Here is a 23,476-nt window from a genome sequence, read left to right as displayed (position 1 = left end):
GTGGCTCCTCCCACACTCCTGGGGACAGGGACATTCCCGGAGGGGCCAGAGCCCTGTGCCCTTTCCCAGGCACAGAGGGACGAGCTGTGACATGTCCCCAAGCAGCTGCACCCGCGTGGCTTCCGGCACAGCAGAGGCAGCCGAGGCCTCCAGTCCAGCCCAGAGCCCCTCCAGAGTCCCCAGTTCCTGCTCACCAGCAGCTTTAGGCCTTAAAAAAGGGGTCCCAGGGTGGCTGCACCCCCGGCCACTTTGTCCCACAGGGACTGGCACAGTGGCAGCTGTGCCCTGGCACGTGGCACCGGGCATGGATGGCACAGGGAGAGCTGCCAGCTGGGGCCCTCCCTGGGGCACAGGCCCCGTGCCAGCACCCTGGACTGCCCCAGGACACTGGGGAGGTGGTTTGTGTCCCCCCCCCTTCCCCAGCACTGTGTGTTTGCTCAGCTGAAGAGTTTTGGGAATCAAGGGCAGAGCCAGACCTTTCTCCAAGCTTGTAATGACCCGTGAAAACCTCGGCTGGACCTTCCGGAGCAGGGAGGCAGGATGGAGTTTGTCTCCAAAGGCAGGGGCTCTCCTCAAGGGCACCCCCAGCCCCCAGGGATGGGCTGGGACCCCTGCAAACACCGAGGGAGAGTCCTGACACAGCCACCCAGCCCAGGTCTGTCGGATGAGGTGTCAGATGCCTTCAAGCACAGCTTCTCCAGGCCTCTCCTGGAGGTGTTCCCCATCCTGCTCCTCCAGGCTGGCCTAACCCTCCGTGGGCAGCTGGTGGGGCTGGAATCGCTGCTGGATCTCGGGGCGCACGTCCTCCTGCACAGGGAGAGACAGACGGGGTAGGACAGGCTGTGCCAGAGCACCTGTCCCCTTCCTGTCCCCATGCCCCATCCTCACATCCCCTTCCTGTCCCCATGCTATGTCCCCTTTCCTGTCCCTTTCCCATCCCTGCATCCCCCTACCCCATGTCCCCTTTCCTGTCCCCATCCCCACATCCCCTATCCCATGTCCCCATCCTCATGCCCCCTTCTCCTTGTCCCCATCCCCATGTCCCCTTTCCTGTCCCATCCCCATCCCCATATCCTACCACATGTCCCAGCTCCTCCAGCACCGGGATGAGGCGCAGCAGCTCCTCATCCTCAGGGTCCCCAGACCACGGTGGCACCTGGATCCAGTTGGCAGCCTGGGAGTGGGGACAGGGAATGGTTGGATCCTGCTCAGCTCCCAGGGACCAGGACACGTGAATTTCCCCTGGGGGACCGGGACACGGGAATCCCCCCCGGGGGCAGTGCCGCCCTACCTGGGAAGGGAAGCCCTGCATGGTGTGGTCCAGGGCCACCGTCCTGGCCAGGTCCCTGCCCAGCTGGGTCAGGTCCTTCCAGTAGCAGCCCTGGGAGCAGACACAATCCTGCTGGGAGAGGCAGAGCCTGGCAGAGAGACAGAGCCGTGGGGAGCCCGCCCTGGCACACAGGGGGTGCCCAGCAGGGCACTGCCAGCACCATCACCTGATCAGCTTCTTCTTGGGGTCCAGCACCTCCAGGAGCTTCTTGGCATAGTCCTTCTTGGCAGTGGTGTAGATGAAGATCTGGCAGAGAGAGGGTGAAGGTCCCTGCATGGGCTGCTCGAGTTCCCCCAACCTCCCAGGGGTCACCCCGCAGAGCCCAGGGGCTCTGGGTACCTCGTAGGTCTTGGAAAGGCTCTCCAAGAACTCCTGCACGTGTGGACGCAGCTTCACGTGGACCTGGGAGGGAACAGCATCTTGGAAAACCTCCAGCACCCCCATCCCGACAACAAGGGGAGCCCCAAGGGGGGTTCAGTGTCCTCAGCAGGACCCCTCACCCCTCACCCACGGGATTTCAGAGCCCCTTCCCCATCAGCTACGAGGGGCATTGGCACAGAGGCCACACGGGGTGGCAGTGAAGAGTCACCTCACCCACGGCCCCAAATCACAGCTCCCCAGACCCCCCCAGCTCAACACTTACCTTGTAGGAACTCGCCTGGAAGTCCGTGGTGAAGGTGGCCGTGGCATCCTTCTGCCCGTGGGCGAGCAGGGAGGAGTAGAGCAGGGTCCCATCCTGGGCACAGGGAGCAGGGTCAGGGTCGGGAGCAGGGTCAGGGTCAGCCCCAGCCCCTGTAGAGCCCCCTCAGACCCCCCCCAGCTCACCAGCTCCAGGACCAGGGTGTGCTGCAGCTTCCTCCGCACCCTCCGTGCCCTCGCAGGGGTCAGGGCCCCAGGGCTCGGCCTGGAGGGGGAAGGCAGAGGGTCAGCGCTGCTGGGGGGGGGCTGTTGGACCCCCCCACATTTGGGGGGGCTATGGGCACCTCCCTCACACTCACAGGCTGGGGGCCACAAGGCCAGCAGGGTCCTGATGCTCCAGCTCGGGGAGCCCCGAGAAATAGGAGCCCCCAGGGCTGGGCGGTGCTGAGGGTCCTGCAGGGTCTGTGGGGCAGGGGGCGTCCCGTCAGCACATCCAGGGCAGCCCCCGTGCCCCGCGCAGGGATTTCCCCGTGCCCCGCGCAGGGATTTCCCCGTGCCGGGATTCCCGCGGGCACGGACGCGCTCACCGCTTTCCCCGGGGCCGGGCGGGGCGGTCCCGGGACTGCCCTCGGGTCCCCGCCGGACCAGGCGCCCCTTGCCGGGCGTGCTGGGGACCCGCGCCCACCCCCGCGGGACGCGCTCCCCCTCTCTGTGCCGGCTCTCGGCCCGAGCACGAACCGCAGCCCTGGGGGTGGAGAGGCCCTGGTCCTCCCTCGGGGGTTTCTTCGTGCGCGGGGTGGCCCCCAAACCCGCCATGGCTGGGACCCTGCCAGGGACACCCCCACCCTCCTCAGCAACCCCAAATGAACTGTGGGGTGGGCGTGGGAGGGAGCATTTTTATAGGGTGGAGGCACCTTTGCAGCCCAAGTCACCCCGGAGCACCTGGAATCACTCAGATTTTACCGGCACCAGCTGGGCTCAGCTCTGGGCTCCGCAGCTGCTCCCGGGGCTCATTTCTGGCTCGCGGTGGCGTCACCCGATGTGCCAAGGACCCTCCTGGGCTGGCAGCGCCACTCGGGGCACCGGGTTTGGGGACAGTCCCCAGCCACACGAGCTGCGAGGTCTCAGCTTCCCTGGCACCAGCTCCAAGCCCACCCCCAGAGACCCCCGAGCGGGCAAAGTGCCCCCCCCCGTTCACATCCTGTCCCCACAGGGGCCCCGCGGTGGCCGCCAGCAGCCCCAGGGTTGGGTTACGGCCAGGGGGGGACTCCGGCACGGGGGGGGGACACGCTGGGCTCCGGCGGAAGGGAGATAAGCGAGAGGGCCCCGACCCCGGCAGGCAGAGCCTGGCACGGGGCCATGGACACGGGGACACGGCGCGGGCTGGGAACCGCTCCTGGGGCTCAGCGCGGGGACACGGAGCGACCCCTGCTCGTGGGGACACACAGGGGACCCCCCGAAGGCACAGAGGAGCCCCCCTGCTCATGGGGACACAGAGGGGACCCCCTGAAGTGGAGGGACACAGAGGGGCACGGAGGAGCCCCCCCTGTTCATGGAGGCACAGAGGGGACCCCTCCCAAAGTGGAAGGGCAGGGAGGAGACCCCCTGCTCATGGGGTTACAGAGGGGACCCCCTGAAGTCATAGAGGAGCCCCCCTGCTCGTGGGGACACAGAGGGACACAGAAAAGCCCCCCCTGCTCGTGGGGACACACAGGGGAGCCCCCGAAGTGGAGGGACACGGAGGGGACACCCTGCTCATGGGGACACAGAGGGTCATGGAAGAGCCCCCCCTGTTCACGGGGACACAGAGGGAACCCCCCAGAAAAGGGAGGAGCCCCTGGGCCGTCTCCAGCCAGGAAGGGACACGCGGCGAGCGAGGGGATAAACAATTTATTTTCTGCAAAAATAATAAATTACCACCCCCCTCCACCCCCCCGCTGCCACCTGGACCCCAAGGACGGCGAGATGGGTGGGGGGGCCCATTGCGGGGAGGGGCACGGGAAGGGTTCGGTGCCCGGTGCGAGCACCCGCTGCGCCCTGGGGGTGCCAGCGGGGACGGGCTCAGGGCGGCCGGGGGTGGGGGCAGTGCTGGGCCGCCCCCCGCACCAGCCGGGCCTCGCGGGGCGTCCAGGGCCGGGCGTAGCCGTCGTGCTGCAGCAGGATGCGGTTCAGGGTGTGCTCGTGGTTCACGTGGCGCCGCGCCATCAGCAGGTACTCGCCGCCCTCGAGCAGCGGGGGACACCCGCAGGTGTTGGGCACCCACAGGTACTCCCGGGACACCAGCGGGAAGCGCTGCCGGTACCGCGCCTCCACCGCCACCTCGTAGCGCGTCTCCCGCCCCACCACTCGCCGCGCCAGGATCCGCCCGTGAAACACTGCGGGGGGAGGATGGGGCGTCCTGAGCGCCCTCCTGCCCCTGGCATCACCCTGAGCCCTTTCCTGCTCCTGGCACCACCCTGAGCCCTTTCCTGCTCCTGGCATCACCCTGAGTGCCTTCCTGCCCCTGGCATCACCCTGAGCCCTTTCCCGCCCCTGGCATCGCCCTGAGCCCCTTCCTGCCCCTGGCATCGCCCTGAGCCCTTTCCCGCCCCTGGCATCACCCTGAGCCCTTTCCCGCCCCTGGCATCGCCCTGAGCCCTTTCCCGCCCCTGGCATCACCCTGAGCCCTTTCCCGCCCCTGGCATCACCCTGAGCCCTTTCCCACCCGCGGCATCGCCTCTGGCATCACCCCAAGTCTCTGCCCATCCCCAGCCTCACCCTGAGCCCCTTCGTGTCACGCAGCAGCCCGAGCTCCTTCCTGTCCCAGCAGCACTCAAAGCCCCTTCCCATCCCTGGCATCACCCCAAGCCCCTTCCCATTCCTCTCATCATCCCTGGCATGGCTCTGATTCCTTTTCCATCCCCGCATTGCCTCCGGCATCACCCTGAGCACATTCCCGTCCCCAGCACCGCACCCAGTATCACCCCGAGCTCCTTCCCTCTCCTGGCGCTGTCCCTGGCGGTGTCCTCAGCCCTGTCCCTGGCGGTGTCCTCGGCCCTGTCCCGCCCCTGAGACCCTCCCGAGCCCCTCCCGGCCCGGCTCTCACCGAAGTCGCTCTGGCAGAAGTGCCGGATGCGCTGGGAGCGCCCCTTGGGCGGGCGGCACTTCCCGCAGCGCCCTGCGGGGATAAAGCTGCAGCAATTTAGGGGCAGAGGGGACTCCTGACCCCCAAAATCCCCCTCACACAACCTTGGGAGAGGAGGCTCCAGACCTTGGACCCCCTCCTTGAGGGTCCAGACCCCAGAGAGAGTCACACGGGGCTCCTGAGAGCCCTGGCGAGGGTTTTTAGGATCCTTTTTAAGGTCCCCATCTTACCCCTCACCTGGGCAGCCCAGGATGCTCCCAGCAGGGGCCCGGGGGGCTCTCCCCGAGGATGTACCTGCGGCAGCCCCGTCCTGGCTGCGGTCAGGGGGGCTCCTGGGCGGTGGCTCCGTGGCCAAGCCCCGGGGCCGCGGGGGCGGAGCGGGGGCCGGGCTGAGCGGGGGCTCCGGGGGCTCCGGGGGCTCCGGGGGCGGGGGGCTGCCGGCGCCCCGGGGCTGGGGCTGCCGCAGGGGGCTCGTGTCACCGCGGCCGAGCTGGGGGTGCCCGCGGGGCAGCCAGAACTGGTACTCGATGCCGGGGTTGGGCTCCTGCAGCAGCACCTGGAGGGGGGGACACCAGCGTGGCTGGGAGGGCCGGTGGCAGCGGGGGTGGCCGTCCCCAGAGCCGTGTCCCCCTGTCCTCACCATCACGTGCAGGTCCTCGTGGGTGGGTCCGGGCGCCTCCAGGCTCTCGGTGCCGTCGGGGGCCCGGCTGTAGGTCAGGAGGGTCCCGGCGGCCTCGTAGGGCCCCGGCCAGGCGATGGCCCAGTCGCCGTTGAGGACGTAGCGTCCGTCACTCGCCATCAGCGCTGCGGGACGGAGCGGCTCCGGTAAACCGAGCCCCGCACGGCCCCCGGGACCCCCGGCCCGGTCCCCTCCGGAGGCCTCTCCCGGCGCGGGAGGGCAGCGTGGGCCGGGGAGCCGCGCTCGGGGCTCCGGGAATTCGCGTTCCTGTCGGATCTTGGCTCGGAGCCCGAGCCGCAGCCAAAGCCTGGTGTGCAAAACCAGCCCCGAGCCCCCAATGCCCGGCCGGGATGGGGGAAGGGGCTCCAGCTGCATGGGAAAGGGGACGGGGGTGGGGATGGAGGTCCCTGTCCCGGTGCTGCCGTGGCCGCTCTGGCCCCGCTCCAGCTCAGCCCTTCCCAAAACGCGGCCGCGGCCTCTGGAAAATTGCCCCGAGCGCTTGGGAGTTCAGTGACCCCGCGATGCTCAAAACAGCATCCGAGGGAGGGAGCGGCACGGCACGACAAGGGACAAACACGGGACAAACATGGGGCAGCACGGCGTGACACGGCCACCCCTGCCCTGCCCTGGCCTGCCCGCACACACAGCTGGCACCAGCCTGGGCCAACTGGGAGGGACTGGGAGGGACTGGGAGGGAGGCAGTTCAGGTCCTACCCAGGTAATTGCGGCTCTTGTCCGTCACCTTGATGTGGGTGGCCCCTGCCGGGATCTTGGTCACATTCACATATCCCAAATATCCTGGGGGGGAATGGAGGGGGGGCAGAGTCAGGGCAGAGCCTGGGCAGGGCCCAGGGGGCACCACGGGGGGACAGAGAGGGAGGGGACGGGCACAGAGGGGACCCGGGGCTGGGGCGTTGACCCAGCTGGGCCTCACGTGCAGGGACAGCGGGGACACGTGGGCACAGGGACTCTGAGTGCCCCCAGTAGCCCTGGACACCCCTGGGGACATCACAGACCCCCCACACACACCAGGAGTGACCCCTCTGCAATGAGTTAACCCCACAAATGAAGGGACCAGAGACCCTCGGGATGGGGGACAGGGGATGGGACAAAAGGCACCCAGGCCATGCCTTGGGGATGGGGTGGGGACAGGAGGACAGGGGAGCCAAGAGCCAAAGCATTCACCCATGGAGGGGGCCGGGGCAATGGTTCATTCACCGGAGGAGGGGTCGGAGCCCTGGAACAGCCGGTGCACGAGCACGCACGAGCCGTGGCCGCTGCCGCAGTGCCCGCAGGCGTCGGGGCCCGAGCCCAGGATCCCGTCACAGCCCACGCTCTGTGGGGAGCCCAGACACCCCCTCAGCGCGGGGGCTCGGCCCTGGGGGGCCCCCAGTCCCCTTCACACCCACCAGGCAGCGCCCGCCGACGCACAGGTCCGGGGAGCCGGGGCTGCAGCGGGTCCCGTCCAGCACCCGGCCGAAGCTGTAGTAGAAATTGTGTCCCTCGGCCAGGCAGTTGAGGTCGCAGAGGTTGGGGGCTGCCAGAGCACGGGGGGAAGGCATTGGGGTGATGCCGGGGACGGCCGTGAGCCGCCGGTGATGCCGTCGGCACGGCGGGACTCACCTCCGTGGAAGGGCACCCAGCGGTAGCGGGCGGAGGTGCCCAGCACGGGCCGGTTGTCGTACAGCGAGCACTGCATGGCCCGGAAGGGCACGGAGCCGGCGGGGCAGCCCTGTGGGAGCACCGGGATGGAGCCGGGGGGGCCGCCATGGGCACCGGGGACAGCCCCGTCGGTGCCGCGGCGCTCACCTGGAGCTGGCAGAGCCGGTACTGCCGCGGGTCCCCCGGGCACGGCTGCTCCTCGCTGGTCCTGCGGTCACAGGGACGGCATTGTCACCTCCGTGTCCCCCACAGGGACCCCCCAGCTCCAGGGCCACGATGCCACAGAGCCACCAAAGGGATGGCGCTGCCCAGGCGGCACCGGGCCGGGGTGGTGGCAAGGCCGTGCCGTGGGGTTTGGGTGCCACCCGGGGGGGTTTGGGAGCTGGGGACACCCCGGGGGTGGTTGGTGCTGCCCCATTCCCCACTCACCGCAGGCACCGCCGGCTGCGCAGGGCGACGCCGTCCCCACAGGAGCTGGAGCAGGAGCTCCAGGGTCCCCAGGACCCCCAGGTCCCCCGGGGCCGAGCAGGGGCTGGGGGCTCGGGGACCCTCACTGGTGTCCCCAGGGCTGGGTCCTGCGTGAGGAAGGTGATGGTCAGCGCTGGGGGTGGGGTGAAGGAGCCCGGGGGTGCCCCATTCCCCCCCCCAGGTGCCCCCCAGCCCCCTCACCTGCGCCGTGCCCACCAGGCTGAGCCAGGCCAGCAGCAGCAGCCGCCAGGACCTGCGGAGCAGAGAGCCCTGAGCCCCGCGACAGGGGGGGACACTGGGCTGTCCCCCAGCCCAGCATCGCCACCGAGGCGGGGCCACCACCGAGTTCCCCCCACCGGGGACCCCAGCCAGGGGGAAGGGGGTGAGGGGGCCAAGCCCAGACCCAGCGCGGGGGTCCCCAGGGAGGGGATGTGGGGTCTGGTGCCACCAGCGGGGGCAGGAGGGTGGGGGACACGCAGTGGGTGATGCTGGGTGGTGACGCGGGGTGGGTGACACGGGGTGGGTGACACGGGGTGGGTGACACGGGGTCGGCGGTGACACACGGTGTCCCCCACACGTGCCCGCGCAGCCCCGGGACGGGCGACGGCCCCGCCGCCCCCAGGGCCCCGCGGCGGGCGCCGGGCCGGGATCGCTGCCTGCCGGGGCAGGACCAGACCTGCACGCCGGGGCTCCCGCGTCGCTCCCCGATCCGGATCCGGCCCCGCCGTGGGGCGAGCAGGGTGGGGGGCAGCGGGAGGCCCCCACGCCCCACAGCGCCCGATCCTGCAGCACCCAGAGCGCCCAGCCCGGGGCTGAGGGAGGTGCCGGAAGGGTGCGGGGGGTGCGGGGGTCCCATCCCCGTGTCGGGGAATCCCCCGGCCGGGCCGGTTCCGTCCCGCCGCGCAGCTCCCACAGCGACCGGGGGTGGCCACCGGCAGCCCCCGGCTCTGGGTCCCCCCAGCAGAACAGGGGAAGGGCCGGGGGGGGGTCGCGCTGCCGCCGCTCCGGCAGCGTCCGACCCCGCTGAGGCTCGGGCGATGCCCGGTGGGTGATGCCCAAACCCCGCTGGCAGCGCGGGGGGCACCGCGTGCCTCAGTTTCCCCGCAGGAGCTCCGGGAGGGGCGCGGAGTCGCGGGGCGGGGGGGGTCCGCGAGGGTTAAAGCAGAAACCAGGAGCTTACCCGGCAGCGTGGGGTCCCCCGCGGGGGTCCGAGCCGCCGCCACGGCCCCCCCCGGCCATGCCGCCCCTCGTCCGCCGCGTCCCGGCGGCTCCGTCCCGGCTCGGCGTCCCGGCGGCGGGGAGCGGGGGGGACCCGGGGCCAGCGGGCATCGCCTGCGCAGCTCCGGGGGGGCCGGGCGAGGCTTCCCCCCCCCCGCCACACACACACACCCTCCCCGTTCGCCTCCCGTCCCTCCCCGCCGCGTTATTAATATCCAGCCCCAAAGGTGCGCCCAGCCCTCCCCGGCCGCCCGTTAACCCTTGGGGGCCCGGAGCTCCGGCGGTCGGGGGGGGGGCTGGTGGCCTCCCGGGTGCTGTAAAACAACATCAGCGGCCCCCCGGGACCCCCTCAGCCCCAGCGGCAGAGGGAAAGAGGCACCAGGACCTCCCTGCGCGGTCGGATCCCGATCCGGGACCCGCCGGTGCTGGGCATCCCCGAGGGCCGGGACCCCCGCGGGGGTCTCCGCTTTGTGACCGGGGCCTTCTGAGGGGGCTCGGGGGGCCAGAGCGGTGGGTGTTGGGGGCGGGGGGGGGCACCCCTGGGCGCCGTGGACACCCGCAGCCGGAGCTGAAGGGGTTACAGCGTCGGGGTGCGGGTGTCCCTCGGGGTGTCCCCGGCGCCGAGCAGAGCGGGCAGGATGGGCCCGGGGAGCGCAGGGGCTGAGCCCCCCCCGGGCTGGTACCTCCGGGACGAGGGCACCGGGACGCTCTACAAGCGGGGACGGCTCCTGGGAGAGGTAAATGCCCTGAACTGCCCCCCCGAACTGCCCCTGAGGGTCCTGATCCAAGGGGGACCCACCCCATCCTCTCCAGGGAAGGGGAAACTGAGGCACGGGACTGAGTCCCAGCCGCTCCGCTCCCCGGGGCTCCTTGCCCCACACCTGGGTGGGCACCCCAACCCCCGCTGCCCCTTCCCACGGGGGCACTCGCAGGGCACCTTCGGCCGCTGCTACCAGGTGACAGAGGTGACCAGCGGCCGGCGCTACGCGGCGAAGGCGATCCCGAGAGCCCGGCTGGCTGCCGCGGGCATCGGGGACAGGGTGAGTCCGGGGGGACAGTGCCCGGGGAGAGGGGACAGTGCCCGGGGAGAGGGGACAGTGCCCGGAGGGTCCCCGCACAGCCCTCCCCGTGCCCCTCTCCGGGTGTCTGGGTGGGTTCCCGTCCCCGTGGGCTGCGTGCCGGGGGTCCCCGCTCCCCGAGGGTCCCTGAGGGTGCCCCCGGGGCTGCCGGGCTGCTGTCGGTGCAGGTGGAGCGGGAGCGGGAGCTGCAGTGTCGCCTGCGCCACCCGCACATCGTGCGCCTGCACGGGCACTTCGCCGACCGCGGGCACCTCTACCTGCTGCTGGAGCTCTGCAGCCGGGGGGTGAGACCTGCACCCCGAAACGGAGCCCCTGCACCCCGAAACCGGGCTCCTGAACCCCGAAACCGAGCCCTTGAACCCTGAAATTCTGCACCTCAAAACTGAGTCCCTACACCCCCAAACCGAGCCCTTGAACCCTGAAACTGAGCCTAAACACCCCAAAACTGAGTCCCTACACCCCAAAACTGAGTCTCTACACCCCAAAACTGAGCCCCTGAACACCAAAACTGAGCCCTCTCAGGCCTGGGGTGAGGGTCAGCAGAGCCCAGCCTGGTGCCTTGCTCTGTCCCCAAGGCCCCCCTTGCTCTGTCCCTGTCCCTTTCACTCCATCCTCAGTCCCTGTCACTCCGTCCCCTGTCCCCTTTCATTGTCCCCAGTCCCTTCTCAGTGTCCCCAGAGCGCTGTCGCTCTGTCCCCAGTCCCTCCTCAGTGTCCCCAGTCCCTCCTCATTGTCCCAGCCACTGTCGCTCTGTCCCTAGCCGCTGTCGCTCTGTCCCCAGTCCCTCCTCAGTGTCCCCAGTCCCTCCTCATTGTCCCAGCCACTGTCGCTCTGTCCCCAGCCGCTGTCGCTCTGTCCCCAGTCCCTCCTCAGTGTCCCCAGTCCCTCCTCAGTGTCCCAGCCGCTGTCGCTCTGTCCCCAGCCGCTGTCGCTCTGTCCCCAGTCCCTCGCTGACATCCTGCGGGCGCGGGGCCGCCTGACGGAGCCCGAGGTTCGCTATTACCTGCGGCAGCTGCTCTCGGCCCTGCGGTACCTGCACGGCCACGGCCTCGTGCACCGGGACCTCAAACCGAGTGCGTGGGGCTGGGGGGGACACCCGGGGGTGACCCCAGGGTGACGCGAGGGTGACACAATTCGTGTCACTCCCTCCCTCAGGTAACTTCTTGGTGACGGAGAGGATGCGGGTGAAGATCGGGGACCTGGGGCTGGCCCGGCGGGCGGCACCGCCCGGGCGGCGCTGGGGGTGAGCGGGGCTGGGGGCGCTGCGGGGAGGGGGTTTCACCCTGCCCGTGTCCCCAGGGGTCACCGCTGCTGTCCCCACCGCAGGGCGCTCTGTGGGACACCCGGGTACCTGGCCCCGGAGGTGCTGGAGCGCAGGGGACACGCGGAGCCCGCGGATGTCTGGGCACTGGGGTGTGCCGTGTGAGAGGGGATGGGGAGGGCGGGGGGGAATGGAGGGAGGGGGGACATGAGGGGAGGATGGGGGGAGATGGAGGGAGGGAGGGAGGGAGGGAGAGATGGAGGATGAGGGGAAATGGAGGGAGGGTGGGATGAGGGGAGATGGAGGGAGGGCAAGGGGAGATGGAGGATGAGGGGAGATGGAGGGAGGGTGGGATATAGGGAGATGGAGGGAGGATGGGAGAGATGGAGAGATGGTGGGATGAGGGGAGATGAAGGGAGGGTGAAACGAGGGGAGATGGAGGGAGGATGGGAGAAATGGAGAGGGCAAGGGGAGATGGAGGGAGGATTGGATAAGGGGACATGAAGGTAGGGTGGGATAAGGGGACATGAAGGGAGGGTGGGATAAGGGGATATGGAGGACGGGGGAGCAGGAAGGAGGACGGAGAGGCTGTAGGGAGGACAGAAAGGAAGAAGAAGGGTGATGAAGGGAGGATGGAGAGGCTGCAGAGAGGACAGAGGAGCCAGAGGAGTGACAGGGACACTGGAGGGAGGAAGAGGGGTGCTGGAGGAAGGCCAGGGGCACGGCAGGGAGCTCGGGGCCGCTCCCCCGCAGGTACGCGGCTCTGACCGGCCACGCCCCGTTCGAGGCTCGCCACCGGCCGGAGCTGTTCCGGCGCATCCGCAGCGCTCGGTACCCGCTGCCCCCGGGGCTCTCCGGCCCTGCCCGCGCCCTCATCGCCCTCATGCTGCAGCCCGAGCCCGCGGCACGGCCCGGCCCGGCCCGGCTGCTGCTGCACCCCTTCCTCAGCCAGGTGCGGGGCTGGGCCGCGCCGGGGACACTGAGGGACACTGAGGGACACGCGGGGGTCACCGCCTGTCGCTCCCCAGGGTTTCACACCCCGCACGCTGCCACCCCGCGCCTGCCACTCCGTGCCCATCTTCGTGGGACAGGAGCCCCTCTGCTGGATGCTGCAGGGGCTGCGGTGCTGGCGGGGGTGTGGCTGCGTCCCTGTCAGCCCTCCCCAAAGGACCCGAGCCCGAAGATCCGCGGAGGAAAACCTTTATTAGTGCTGGGAACCGTCTAAAATCCAGTCATGGAAAACAAGCAGGGGGTGGGACGTGACCAGTACGAACGGCGCACACACACACGCACACACACACACACACACACCAGTTTGCCCTTTAAAACTGTTAACAGGAAAAAAAAAACAACCCCCGAAATCCAAACCTCCAAAATAAAAAGGAGCTCTCTCTTCCCTGCCAGCCTGGGATGGGGATGGGGATGGGGAGGTGCAGCTCCATGTCCTGGTGCTGGGACTGGAGAGGTGCCAGGTCACCCCCATGGGGCAGTGGGGACACTGGAGAGGGGACAGAGGGAGGAAAGTGCGTGGTTTCCCTGTTCAGCTTCACTTCTCTCTCCCTCTGAGAGAGGAGTCAGAGAAAACGCTGAAAAGCTCAGTAAAACAGGACACTAAAAACACCCAGGGGCGGCCCGGAGGCCGTGCCTAAAACACAGAGGGGAGGGGACAAGGACAAGATGCTCGAGGTGGCCCCAGCAAGCACCAAGGAGCCGCTTCCAGACCCGCCCAGGGGGCGTCACCGACCTTCCCGTGTCACCAGCGGGGCCTGGGGGACAGAGGTGACAGCAACGACTGTGTCTGCACTGGGGGGGAGCCTCGTCCCAGCGCCAGAGCCGCGCTGGTGACAAAGGACAGGGAACAGCCTGCAGGGCTGGGGGTGGTGGCAGTGAGCTGGGGCACTCAGCTGTCACTCGTGTCCCCAAACTACGGCAGAGAGGCAGGGATGGATCCCACGGCCCTGAAATGGCCTCACACAATGCACCCGAGGCTGGAAGGGGTGGGACACAAATCCCAGCTCCCCCTGAAGCTCCTCAGCCCCCAAGGAAGCCCCAGACAGGGGTCAGGAGCCTTGTGCCACAACACCCTGTGCCACACAGGGTCCTGTGCCACACTGGGGACAGCTTGGGGCAGGTGGCACAGCCCGGGCTGGCTTGGGGCACACGCTGGGGACAGCCTGGGGCAGGTGGCATAGCCCGGGCTGGCTTGGGGCACACTGGGGACAGCCCGGGCTGGCTTGGGGCACACTGGGGACAGCCTGGGGCAGGTGGCACAGCCCGGGCTGGCCGCTGCCCCTCCCGTGGCCGGCAGCTCAAGGCCTGGCACGGAGCCCAGGGGATATTTTTATCCCGGCATTTGTGTTGTTTGAAGCTGTCAGCTCGGGTGTTTTCAGTCATAAACACAACCCTGCCCTGTCCCAGGAGCTGACAGCAACAGCAACACCCTCAGCTGCCACAGCCTGAGCCCCTGGCTGGCCTGGGGTGGCCCCAGGATGACCCTGAGATGGCCCTGGGACACAGAGGCCACAGAGGTCCCCAAAGCTCCTGTTCTGGAACATCTGCACTGGCCACCTCTGTCCCCCTGCCAGGCAGGAAGGTCCCTGAGGGGTTCAGGGCAGGATGTTCCAGTTAATTCCCTGTGGGTTTTGAGCTCTGGGATCTCCCCATCTTTTCTGCACAGCCAAGAGCTGCCCAAAGATGGGGAGAGCAGGACTGTCCCTGCCCTGGTGACAACTGTGTCACAAACCAAGCCAAGGTGGCAACAACAACAACAACGAGGCTTCTTAAAAGAGAAGGAATTTAAAAACAAAGATTCAAGTTTGGGAACTCCTCTCCCCCTCCTCCCTGGCTCCAAAAGAGGCCAAAACTCACCCTTGTGCAGAAACCAGGTTCAAAGTTCAGCCAATTGGTGAGGGTGACCCACAACCCTGTGGTGACAAGGGCGGGTCACCTCTGTGTCACCACAGAGCCCCGTCCCAAAGCCCAGGAGGGGCTCAGAGGGGCAGCTCCAGGCAGGGGGTGTTTGGTGACAGGAACCAGGCGAGGGCAGGTGCGTGGGCAGGAGCTTCCCCCCCTGCCAGGGCCCAGCAGCACCTCTCAGGCTGAAGGCACCGAGCTGCTCTCCACCTTCAGTCCCTTGCTGGCCAGGAAGGCGTCCTGCTTGGGCTCTCTGCCCAGGAACCTCTTCAGCATGTCCGAAGCATCCACGGAGCCACCAGGATGAAGGATGCACTTCCTGTAATCCATGCCCACCTGTGGGCACACACACACACATAGGGCAGGGCTGGCACACCCAGCCTGGCTCCCACAGCCCGGGCACACACACAGAGCCCTGCTCCTACCTTGCAGTTCATGATTCCCTCCTGCTTGAAGCGGGTGTGGAACATGTCCATGGAGAACACCTCGCTCCAGAGGTAGCCGTAGTACTGGGCATCATAGCCCCCAGCCAGGTGGCCAAAGGTGGCTGGCATGTTTGTACCTGAGGGGACAAAAGGGGTCAAAAAGGACCCCCCCATGGAAAAAAAAAAACCCTCCAGTGCTGTCCCAGCTGTTCACACAAAACCCAGGGGACAAAGGGAGGAACTTTCCAGGCTTTTCCAGCCCTGCTTTTCCCAGAGCCAGCAGAAATCGTCCCCCACACGGGAGGAACTTGCTGAGCTGTTACAGGGCAAGAGGGACAGGAGGGTGGCACGGCGTACCTGGGGTGGCAGGGACACCCAGCACCTCTTCACAGAGCTGGGCAAACACCTCCACGGGGTCAGCCTTGGTCTGGGTGTGCAGTGCCTGGTCCACCTTGGCCAGGACGATCTGGCGCAGGTTGAAGAGCCCTGTTCCCAAAAGGAGGAGGAGGGAAACTGAGGCAGGAATGCTGCCTGCAGGAATGTCACTGAGGCTGGTGGCATCTCTGTCCCTTTCACATGCCACACGTATGGGCTCCTTCCCCCCATCCCCTCAAAACCCCCCAAGCACCATGGCAAGCAAGGAAAAGCCTTTTTTGTCCCCCAGCCAGGTCACTGAGTGTCCCCAGGGGACATCCAGTCCCTCCCACCTGTGTTTGCCTGCCGGGATTTAATGAGTTTCTCCAGCAGCTCATCGGGGATGGGGCTCCCTGTCTTGTAGTGCCTGGACATGCGCAGCAGAGGCTCCTTCTCCCACACCCAGTTCTCCAACATCTGCGACGGGGCCTCCACGAAGTCCCTCTCCACGTGTGTCCCGCTGAACATGGCAAACTCCGCCTGGGGGACACGGCCAGCTCAGAATTCCACGGGAAAACGGGATGGGGGGAAAAGCCCCAAGCTGTGCCAGCGCAGGGAGGCCTCACCTGAGAGCACAGCTGGTGCATGACGTGCCCAAATTCATGGAAATAGGTCTCCACCTCGTCGTGCTGCAGCAGGGAAGGGGCGTCCGGCGTAGGCTTGGTGAAATTGGCCACCATGGCGGCCACCGAGATTTGGCGGCTGGAGTCCGGCAAGAGGCAGCCGGGCTGGAGGCCAAAGCAGGCAGCATGGCCGTACTTCCCTTCCCTGGGGAGGGACAGGAGGCTCAGGGATCCTTCCAAAAGCCACACACAGCCACGGCCTCCCCCAGTGTGGTCCTCAGAGGAGCCCCAAGTGACCGCCCCTGCTGACCCCCTTGGTGACAGCCCAGCACACGGTGCTCTCTCCACTCCACACAGCTTTGGGAGCAGGAATCTCCTCCTCCTCCTCCTCCTCCTCCTCAGGCTCTGCTCCTCCTGCTCCCACATTTCCCCTCTCCCCAGGTCTCACCGTGGGTACAGGTCCAGGTAGAACTTCCCGATGGTCTCCCCGGAGGACGCGTCCTTCACCGTGTAGAGCTGCACGTCCTCGTGCCACACCTGAGCCTTCTCCTCCAGGTGGAAGGTGAGGCCCAGCAGCTCCTGGTAGATGGCCAGGAGGCCCGTGGTGACCACCTGCATGGGGAAATACTCCTTGAGCAGGTTCTGGTCCACGCTGTACTTGGTCTCCTCCACCTGGTTCATGTAGTAGCGCATGTCCCAGGCGTTGATGCGGTTGTCGAACTCCAGCCCGCGCTTCTCGCACTCCTTCTTCTTCAGGTCCAGGATCACAGCCCGCTCCTTCTCCCCCAGGGGCTTCAGCTTCTGGGCCAGCTCATCTGGGGAAGGCAGGCAGGGCTGGGACCAGGGATCAGAGCAGCACAGCCTGCCCAGGATGTCCCTGCTCAGCCCCAGGACGTACCCAGGAACGTGGCCACCGTCCGGCTGCTCTTGGCCATGTTCATCTCCAGCACAAAGTCAGCGTGGGTGCTGAAGCCCAGCAGATTGGCCTTCTGAGCCCTCAGGTCCACCAGCTCCTTCAGGATCAGGCAGTTCTCCTGCAAGGCAGAGAGTGAAGTACACATGTGGTGCTGCTGTGGGTCCCCAGGACAAGGTGAGAGATGAGAATTTGATTCCAAGTTCTCAGAAGGCTGATTCACTATTATTTTTATTATATTATACTGTATTATGTTGTATTATATTTTATTACATTGTATTATATTGTATTACATTGTATTATATTGAAATATATTATATTGTATTGTAATATATTGTATTGTATTATGTTGTATTGTATTATGTTGTATTGTATTATGTTGTATTGTATTATGTTGTATTGTATTATGTTGTATTGTATTATGTTGTATTGTATTATGTTGTAATGTAATATATTATATTGTATTATATTGTATTGTATTATGTTGTATTATACTGTAATATGTTGTATTATATTGTAATATATTGTACTGCATTAATTCCATTTATTATATTGTATTGTAATGCATCGTATTGCATTATGTTATAAAATCATATACTAAAACTATACTAAAGAAAGAGAAAGAATCTATCAGAAAGTTAGAAAAAAAATTATAATAAAACCCCGTGACAGACTCAGAGTCTGACACAGCTGGCTGTGATTGGTCATTAAATTAAAACAATTTACATGCTTAACAAACAATTCTCTAAATCACATTCTAAAGCAGCAAAACAGAGAAGCTGAAGCTTCCCAGGAGAAGAATTTTAATATTTTATGAAAAAATCCTGGTGAAGGGATTTTTTAATAGAATATCATAGTAACACCCACAGGGGAGAAGGGAAGCAGTGTGGAAAGAAACACAAATGTTTCCCTGGGTGCCCTGGTCAGTCCCACCGACCTCTTTGCACCTGGAGTTGAACATTTCTTCCACCTTCCTCCTGGTCTCGGGCACGTAGCACTTCTTCAGCAGGGGGAAGTAGTGTGGGTACTTGAGGGTGACCTTCAGCTTCCCGTCCTCTGTCTTCTCCAGGGAGTTCAGGAAATCCTCAGGGAGCCCCCCTGGGAAAAGAGCAGGCAGGGGCTGAGCCCAGGACTCTGCAGGAATTCTCTGGGGTCACTCAGGGCCCTGCCAGCAGAGCGTTCCATACCCAGCTCCTCCCTGGAGAAGGGCAGGAAGGTGGTGTCCTCGTTGAGGTTCTTGTTGAAGTCGATGCACAGCACGCTCAGCTTCTTCTTGATGGCTTTGATTTTCTTCAAAACGCAGAAAATCAGAGAGAAATCAGAGCTGGGGGTTGGGGGGCACTCAGGCTGCTCCCACCCTGCTGAGCTGCCCAGCACTGAGCCAGCCCAATTAATGATGGTGAACAATTAATGATGGTGAGCCAGCAGCCCAGAAAGGCTCCCTGGGGTTACACCTGGCAGGGCTCAGCCACCTCAGCAAGGTCCTGCCTGTTCCCTGCTGCCTCAGGAGCTGCAGGTGCTGCACTAACAACCTCCCCTCTCCTTATTTTCCATTTTCTTCTGCTTTTAACCCAGTTTTGAGCTCCTCTGCTGGTGCGTGGTAAGAGACGGAGGCCCTGAGCAGCTCAGCCCAACTCCAGCCCTTGGCACGTGGGGATTTGGTGATAATTCCCCAATTTCACCTCCCCAGGAATTCCTCAACTCCCACTTTGTTAACATCACCCTTTAAACGGAAAGGAAAAAGGGGGGAGCTGGAGACACCACCCAAAATCACCTGAATTGGGGGCAAAACCCAAACCTGAGCCTCACACCCTGCCCTGAGCCCTGCCACAGCAAGGGGGAATGGATTCAGACTGACAGGAATTAGGATTAGATGGGATATTAGGAAAAAATTCCTTCCTGTGAGGGTGCAGAGGCCCTGGCACAGATTTCCCAGAGGAGCTGTGGCTGCCCCTTCCCTGGAAGTGTCCAAGGCCAGCTTGGAGCAACCTGGGACAGTGGAAGGTGGGCTTTAAGGTCCCTTCAGCCCAAACCATCCTGGGATTCTGTGCTCTCACCTCCTGTGTCTCCTCGGGGAGGTGGAGCCCGTTCCTTTTCCCCAGCTTGATCAGCCTCTCCAGGTACCTCTTTGCCTCAGGCTTCAGGGAAGCACTCTCTGCTTTCTCCTGGAAAAGAACAAAAATCCCTCCTCCTCCTCAGGGAGCTGCAGGAAGCTGCTTCCCAGTGGGAGAGCCCCAGGGAAGGCTCTGGTTTGGTGCAGAGGTTCCTGTGTCACCTCGGGGCAGGGGCTCCTCACAGATTGCTTTAAACACATCACCTCTGTGCCATGGCAGCATTTTGGGGGCAATTTTTGGGGAGATCACCACTGAGGTGGGTTGGATTTACCAACAAAGGGGAGATCAAGGCTCTGAGCGGGGGCAGAGCCCTCAATCCCAAACTCCCCATCCCTCACTACACCCGGGCCACTCTGCCATGACCCCACCGCGCTCCCTCCCCGCCCCTGCATCCCTCCCTCCTCAGCTCTGGGACCAAGGAAAAGGATTTGCTGGAATTCCAGGGGGTTCCAGCCGGCAAGGGGACAGACCTGGAGCCACACAATCCTCTGGTACACGTCCTGCCTCATGCTCATCTCCACGTCAAACTCCGAGAGCTTCTTGTCGGCCTCGGTGCTGGCGGCGCGGATGGCCTTGCAGGGGGACACGTGCTGGGGGAAGTCCAGCATGTTCCTACGGACTGGGGGGACAAAAGGGGACAGGGATGATGGACCAACATCCCAGGGCACACCCACAGCCAGGCTGGCAGCCCCAGAGCCTTTCCCTCCCCTCACACACACACAGCAGGGGAGAGGTGGGATGAGGCTCCTGCTGCCTTTGGTCCTTTCCCTGCTGCCCACCACATCCACACGCTGGATTCCCACCAAAATCCTCCCAAAATCCATGGGAATTCTGTGCCTGTGAGCCCCCAAAAGCTCTGACATCCCAGGAGGTTTGGGGAGTTCTGTGCAGGGCTTGATGCTCCCTTCCAGCTTGAGGAATTCCATCATTCCTGATGGCAGGGATGGCACATTCCCTGCTGCCCAGCACATCCACCTGCTGGATTCCCACCAAAACCTCCTAAAATCCACAGGAATTCTGTGTCTGTGAGCCCCTAAAAGCTCTGCCCCAGCTGTGGCAGCACAGGAGATTTGGGGAGTTTTGTGCAGGGCTCAATGCTCCCTTTCCAACTCCAGAATTCCATCATTCCTGATGGCAGCAGCTCCTGCTCCCTTTGGTCCTTTCCCTGCTGCCCAGCACATCCACCTGCTGGATTCCCACCAAAATCCTCCCAAAATCCATGAGAATTCTGTGCCTGTGAGCCCCCAACAGCTCTGACATCACAGGAGGTTTGGGGAGTCCTGTGCAGGGCTCGATGCTCCCTTTCCAGCTCCAGGAATTCCATGATTCCTGTTGGCAGCAGCATTCCCTGTCTCCTCTAAAGCTCAAAGTGGGACAATCCCCTCCTACAGACACTTCCCCAAAGCCACCACGCCTCAGGTGTGCCCTGTCCTGATGCAATTCCATGGAGGCAAACAGGGAGAACATTCCCTGCTGCCATCCCTGCAGAAGCTCCAAGAACAGCACTCCAGGTGCTCTCCAGGCACCTGCATTCCCTCCCCAGGAGAAGCTGAACAGGCAGCTCAGCCAGGGAAGTGCTGACAGCCCTGCTGAGATGAACATTCCTCCTGCTGAGCAAGAGGAATTATTTTTTTTTCCCAATTATTTTAGGAAAAAAAGAACGGGGAGAGGAAGAAGATGAGGCTGCTCCCTGCCCCAGACAGGTGGGACAGCTCAAGCACAGGCAGCAGCCCAGGTGTCACAAGGAGGGGCCACCTGAATTGTCAGCCTGCTGCAAATTAACCACCAAAACTGCACAGTTTTGGTGCCATCACGTTGTGGTACTCCCCCAAAAAATCCCAGTGGGATTTACTATCCCAAAAAATCCCAGCAGGATTGACTCTCCCAAAAAATCCCAGCGGGATTTATTCTCCCAAAAAATCCCAGTGGGATTTATTCTCCCAAAAAATCCCAGTGGGATTTATTCTCCCAAAAAATACCAGTGGGATTTATACTCCCAAAAAATCACAGCAGGATTTACTCTCCCCAAAAAATCCCAGCAGGACTGACTGTCCAAAAATCACACCAGGACTGACTCTCCCAAAAAAATCCCAGCAGGATTTACTCTCCCAAAAAATCCCAGCAGGATTTACTGATTTACTCTCCCAAAAAATCCCAGTGGGATTTATTCTCCCAAAAAATCCCAGTGGGATTTATTCTCCCAAAAAATCTCAGCAGGATTTATTCTCCCAAAAAATCCCAGCGGGATTTACTCTCCCAAAAAATCCCAGCAGGAAACAAGGCACATAGAGAGACATTTGCCCACTGCCCCAGGGAAAACTGAGGAAGGAGGTGAGAGTTTCTTGGATCTTTTCTGCTTCTGTTCCCACTGGTGGCACATGAAAGCCAGGACAGCCTTGGGGAATCAGCTGCTCCTGCTGCCAAAGGGCTGCCCTTGGGTTAATTTGCTTTTCCAAATCTGTTCTTTGTGCTGGTTCCTTGCTGTATAAACATTAACTGGGAATAAAACCAACATTCTGCAGGCAGCCACAGGGAGAGAAAAGCAGGTGACAGCACAGAGCTAAAAAAAAAAATCCAAAAATCTTAATTATTGTGGGAGGGTTTGGAAGTGACCTCAAAGCACAGCCCTGCTGTGGGCAGGGACATCTCCCACTGCCCCAGGGGGCTCCAACCTGGCCTTGGACCCTTCCAGGGCGCAGCCAGAGCTGCTCTGGGCAAGCTCAGAGCCTCCCACTATTGTAAAATTAGGCAACCCCCCTGACTCTATGATATCAGAAGGCTAATTAATAACTTTATTGTAATTATTTTATACTGTATTGCACTACTCTAAACTGAAACCGTACAAACACTCGAAATCTCGTGGCTGTCTCCTGTTAGGACACAGCTTGTAGAGACTGGTTAAGAAAATTCTTTCAGGTAAATAATTCAACACATTCTATGTGTTCCAAAACACAGGAGCAGCAAATAAGAATTGTTTTGATCTCTGTGCTTCTCCAGCTTCTCCCTTCCAGCTTGAGGAATTCCATGATTCCTGATGGCAGGGATGGCACATTCCCTGCTGCCCAGCACATCCACACGCTGGATTCCCACCAAAATCCTCCTAAAATCCACAGGAATTCTGTGCCTGTGAGCCCCCAAAAGCTTTGTCAGCACAGGAGGTTTGGGGAGTGCAGGGCTCAATGCTCCCTTCCAGCTCCAGGAATTCCATGATTCCTGATGGCAGCAGCTCCTGCTCCCTTTGGTCCTTCCCCTGCTGCCCACCACATCCACCTGCTGGATTCCCACCAAAATCCTCCTTAAATCTGGGAGAATTCTGTGTCTGTGAGCCCCTAAAAGCTCTGCCCCAGCTGTGGCAGCACAGGAGGTTTGGGGAGTTTTGTGCAGGGCTCAATGCTCCCTTTCCAACTCCAGAATTCCATCATTCCTGATGGCAGCAGCTCCTGCTCCCTTTGGTCCTTTCCCTGCTGCCCACCACATCCACCTGCTGGATTCCCACCAAAATCCTCCCAAAATCCACAGGAATTCTGTGGCAGCACAGGAGGTTTGAGGAGTCCTGTGCAGAGCTCGATGCTCCCTTCCAGCCCCAGGAATTCCATGATTCCTGATGGCAGCAGCATTCCCTGTCTCCTTTAAAGCTCAAAGTGGGACAATCCCTTCCTACAGACGCTTCCCCAAAAGCCACCACACCCTGTCCTAATGCAATTCCATGGAGGAAAACAAGGAGAACATTCCCTGCTGCCATCCCCTGCAGAAGCTCCAAGAACAGCACTCCAGCAAAAACCTGAGAGAGAGAGAATCCTGTCTGTCTGTCCAGAGAATCTCAACGCCACATCCCGGGATCCATCCCATCCCTGCCAGCAGGAACAGCGTCCCCACCTGTGTATTCCACCTCCACGTCGGCCAAAGCCTTGAGCGTGTTCTCGTAGGAGACCTCGCCGCGCTCCTGGGCTCCCACGCGGTCGTACACGAGCTTGGTGCTCTCGGTCAGCTCGGCCGCCATGGCCTCGATCTGCTCGGCCGTCAGGTCCCAGCGCAGCTGGCTGGCCAAGGGACGCGGGGCCTGGCTGTCCACGACATTCCCTGCAGGCACAGAATTCCAGGGAGGGCCCCAGCGCCCGGGATTGGCGGTGGGATCGTCTCCCGGGAGCTCCTCGCCCTCCCGGTGCTGAGAAATACTTCACCGAAACCCGACCCCGTGCCCGGCCGGGTGCCCCTGCCAAGGCTGTCCCTGCTCGGGGACAAGGCCGAGCGGGGGACAGAGGTGACCTGGCGGCACAGGAGACCCCGGCCGGCTTGAGGGACCGCTCCCGGTCCGGTCCTGCCGCCGCCGCCCCATCGCTATCCCCGGTGTCCCCGCGCCCCCCATCCCGCCGGTACCTGTCGGGGGGGCCATGTCGGCGGTGCCGGGGGTGCCGGGAGACCCCGCGCTGCTATCGAGGCCGGGAGGAAACCGGGCCGGCCCCACGCACCGAGCATGTGCCCCGACCGGAGAGGCGGGCGGGAGAGCGGGGCATGCTGGGAGCCTGGAGGACCGGGCCGCTGCCGCCCGCACCGCACCGCACCGGGACCGGGCAGCGGGGGCGGCTCATCCCCGCCGCGACCCTCAGAACCGGCCGGGAGCGGCCCCGGGGCGGGCGCGGGGCGGGCGCGGAGCATCCCCGGGTCCCGCCCGCC

The 23,476-nt window shown here is 63.5% G+C and overlaps 2 protein-coding genes across 3 annotated transcripts; both read right to left on the bottom strand.

Moving 5' to 3' along the window:
• Positions 1–3,840: 3,840 nt before the first annotated feature.
• Positions 3,841–9,284, bottom strand: ADAMTSL5 (ADAMTS like 5). 2 transcript variants are annotated; one of them, XM_071451724.1, is made up of 12 exons: positions 9,083–9,284; positions 8,104–8,155; positions 7,864–8,009; positions 7,582–7,642; positions 7,396–7,504; positions 7,182–7,309; positions 6,991–7,108; positions 6,487–6,570; positions 5,734–5,897; positions 5,388–5,649; positions 5,055–5,126; positions 3,841–4,344 (listed from the first exon to the last, which is right to left on the bottom strand). In XM_071451724.1, exons 1-12 carry the CDS (start codon positions 9,229–9,231, stop codon positions 4,031–4,033), a joined length of 1,659 nt encoding a protein of 552 aa, XP_071307825.1. In that variant the 5' UTR covers positions 9,232–9,284; the 3' UTR covers positions 3,841–4,030. The 2 variants fall into 2 exon arrangements, with proteins under 2 accessions (XP_071307825.1, XP_071307826.1); XM_071451725.1 differs by having other exon boundaries at positions 4,041–4,344; positions 5,055–5,140.
• Positions 9,285–12,644: 3,360 nt separating this feature from the next.
• Positions 12,645–23,454, bottom strand: THOP1 (thimet oligopeptidase 1). The gene is made up of 13 exons (XM_071452063.1): positions 23,180–23,454; positions 22,679–22,882; positions 19,273–19,421; positions 18,746–18,853; positions 17,876–17,978; positions 17,626–17,786; positions 16,674–16,809; positions 16,224–16,590; positions 15,779–15,980; positions 15,506–15,692; positions 15,156–15,284; positions 14,799–14,935; positions 12,645–14,709 (listed from the first exon to the last, which is right to left on the bottom strand). The coding sequence occupies exons 1-13, from the start codon at positions 23,193–23,195 to the stop codon at positions 14,554–14,556; spliced, it is 2,055 nt and encodes a 684-aa protein (XP_071308164.1). The 5' UTR covers positions 23,196–23,454; the 3' UTR covers positions 12,645–14,553.
• Positions 23,455–23,476: the final 22 nt, after the last annotated feature.

This window comes from Agelaius tricolor, unplaced genomic scaffold (genome assembly GCF_023055355.1).
Source record: "Agelaius tricolor isolate 1412-34295 unplaced genomic scaffold, bAgeTri1.0.p SCAF_33, whole genome shotgun sequence".
In the NCBI taxonomy this organism is placed as follows: Eukaryota; Metazoa; Chordata; class Aves; order Passeriformes; family Icteridae; genus Agelaius; species Agelaius tricolor.
The sequence above is the reverse complement of the archived record's forward strand: the minus strand, read 5'-3'. Positions and strand labels throughout refer to the sequence as shown.

Excerpts from the sequence above, each read along its gene's own strand:
- THOP1 (XM_071452063.1), bottom strand. Across the intron at positions 19,422-22,678 it reads CGTGGAGGTGGAATACACAG|TCCGTAGGAACATGCTGGAC; the intron begins GTGGGGACGCTG and ends TTGTCCCCCCAG. Across the intron at positions 14,936-15,155 it reads GGGTGTCCCTGCCACCCCAG|GTACAAACATGCCAGCCACC; the intron begins GTACGCCGTGCC and ends TTGTCCCCTCAG.
- ADAMTSL5 (XM_071451724.1), bottom strand. The coding sequence starts at position 9,231 with ATGCCCGCTGGCCCCGGGTCCCCCCCGCTCCCCGCCGCCGGGACGCCG. Across the intron at positions 7,505-7,581 it reads ACCGGCTCTGCCAGCTCCAG|GGCTGCCCCGCCGGCTCCGT; the intron begins GTGAGCGCCGCG and ends GTGCTCCCACAG. Across the intron at positions 4,345-5,054 it reads CTTCTGCCAGAGCGACTTCG|TGTTTCACGGGCGGATCCTG; the intron begins GTGAGAGCCGGG and ends CTCCCCCCGCAG.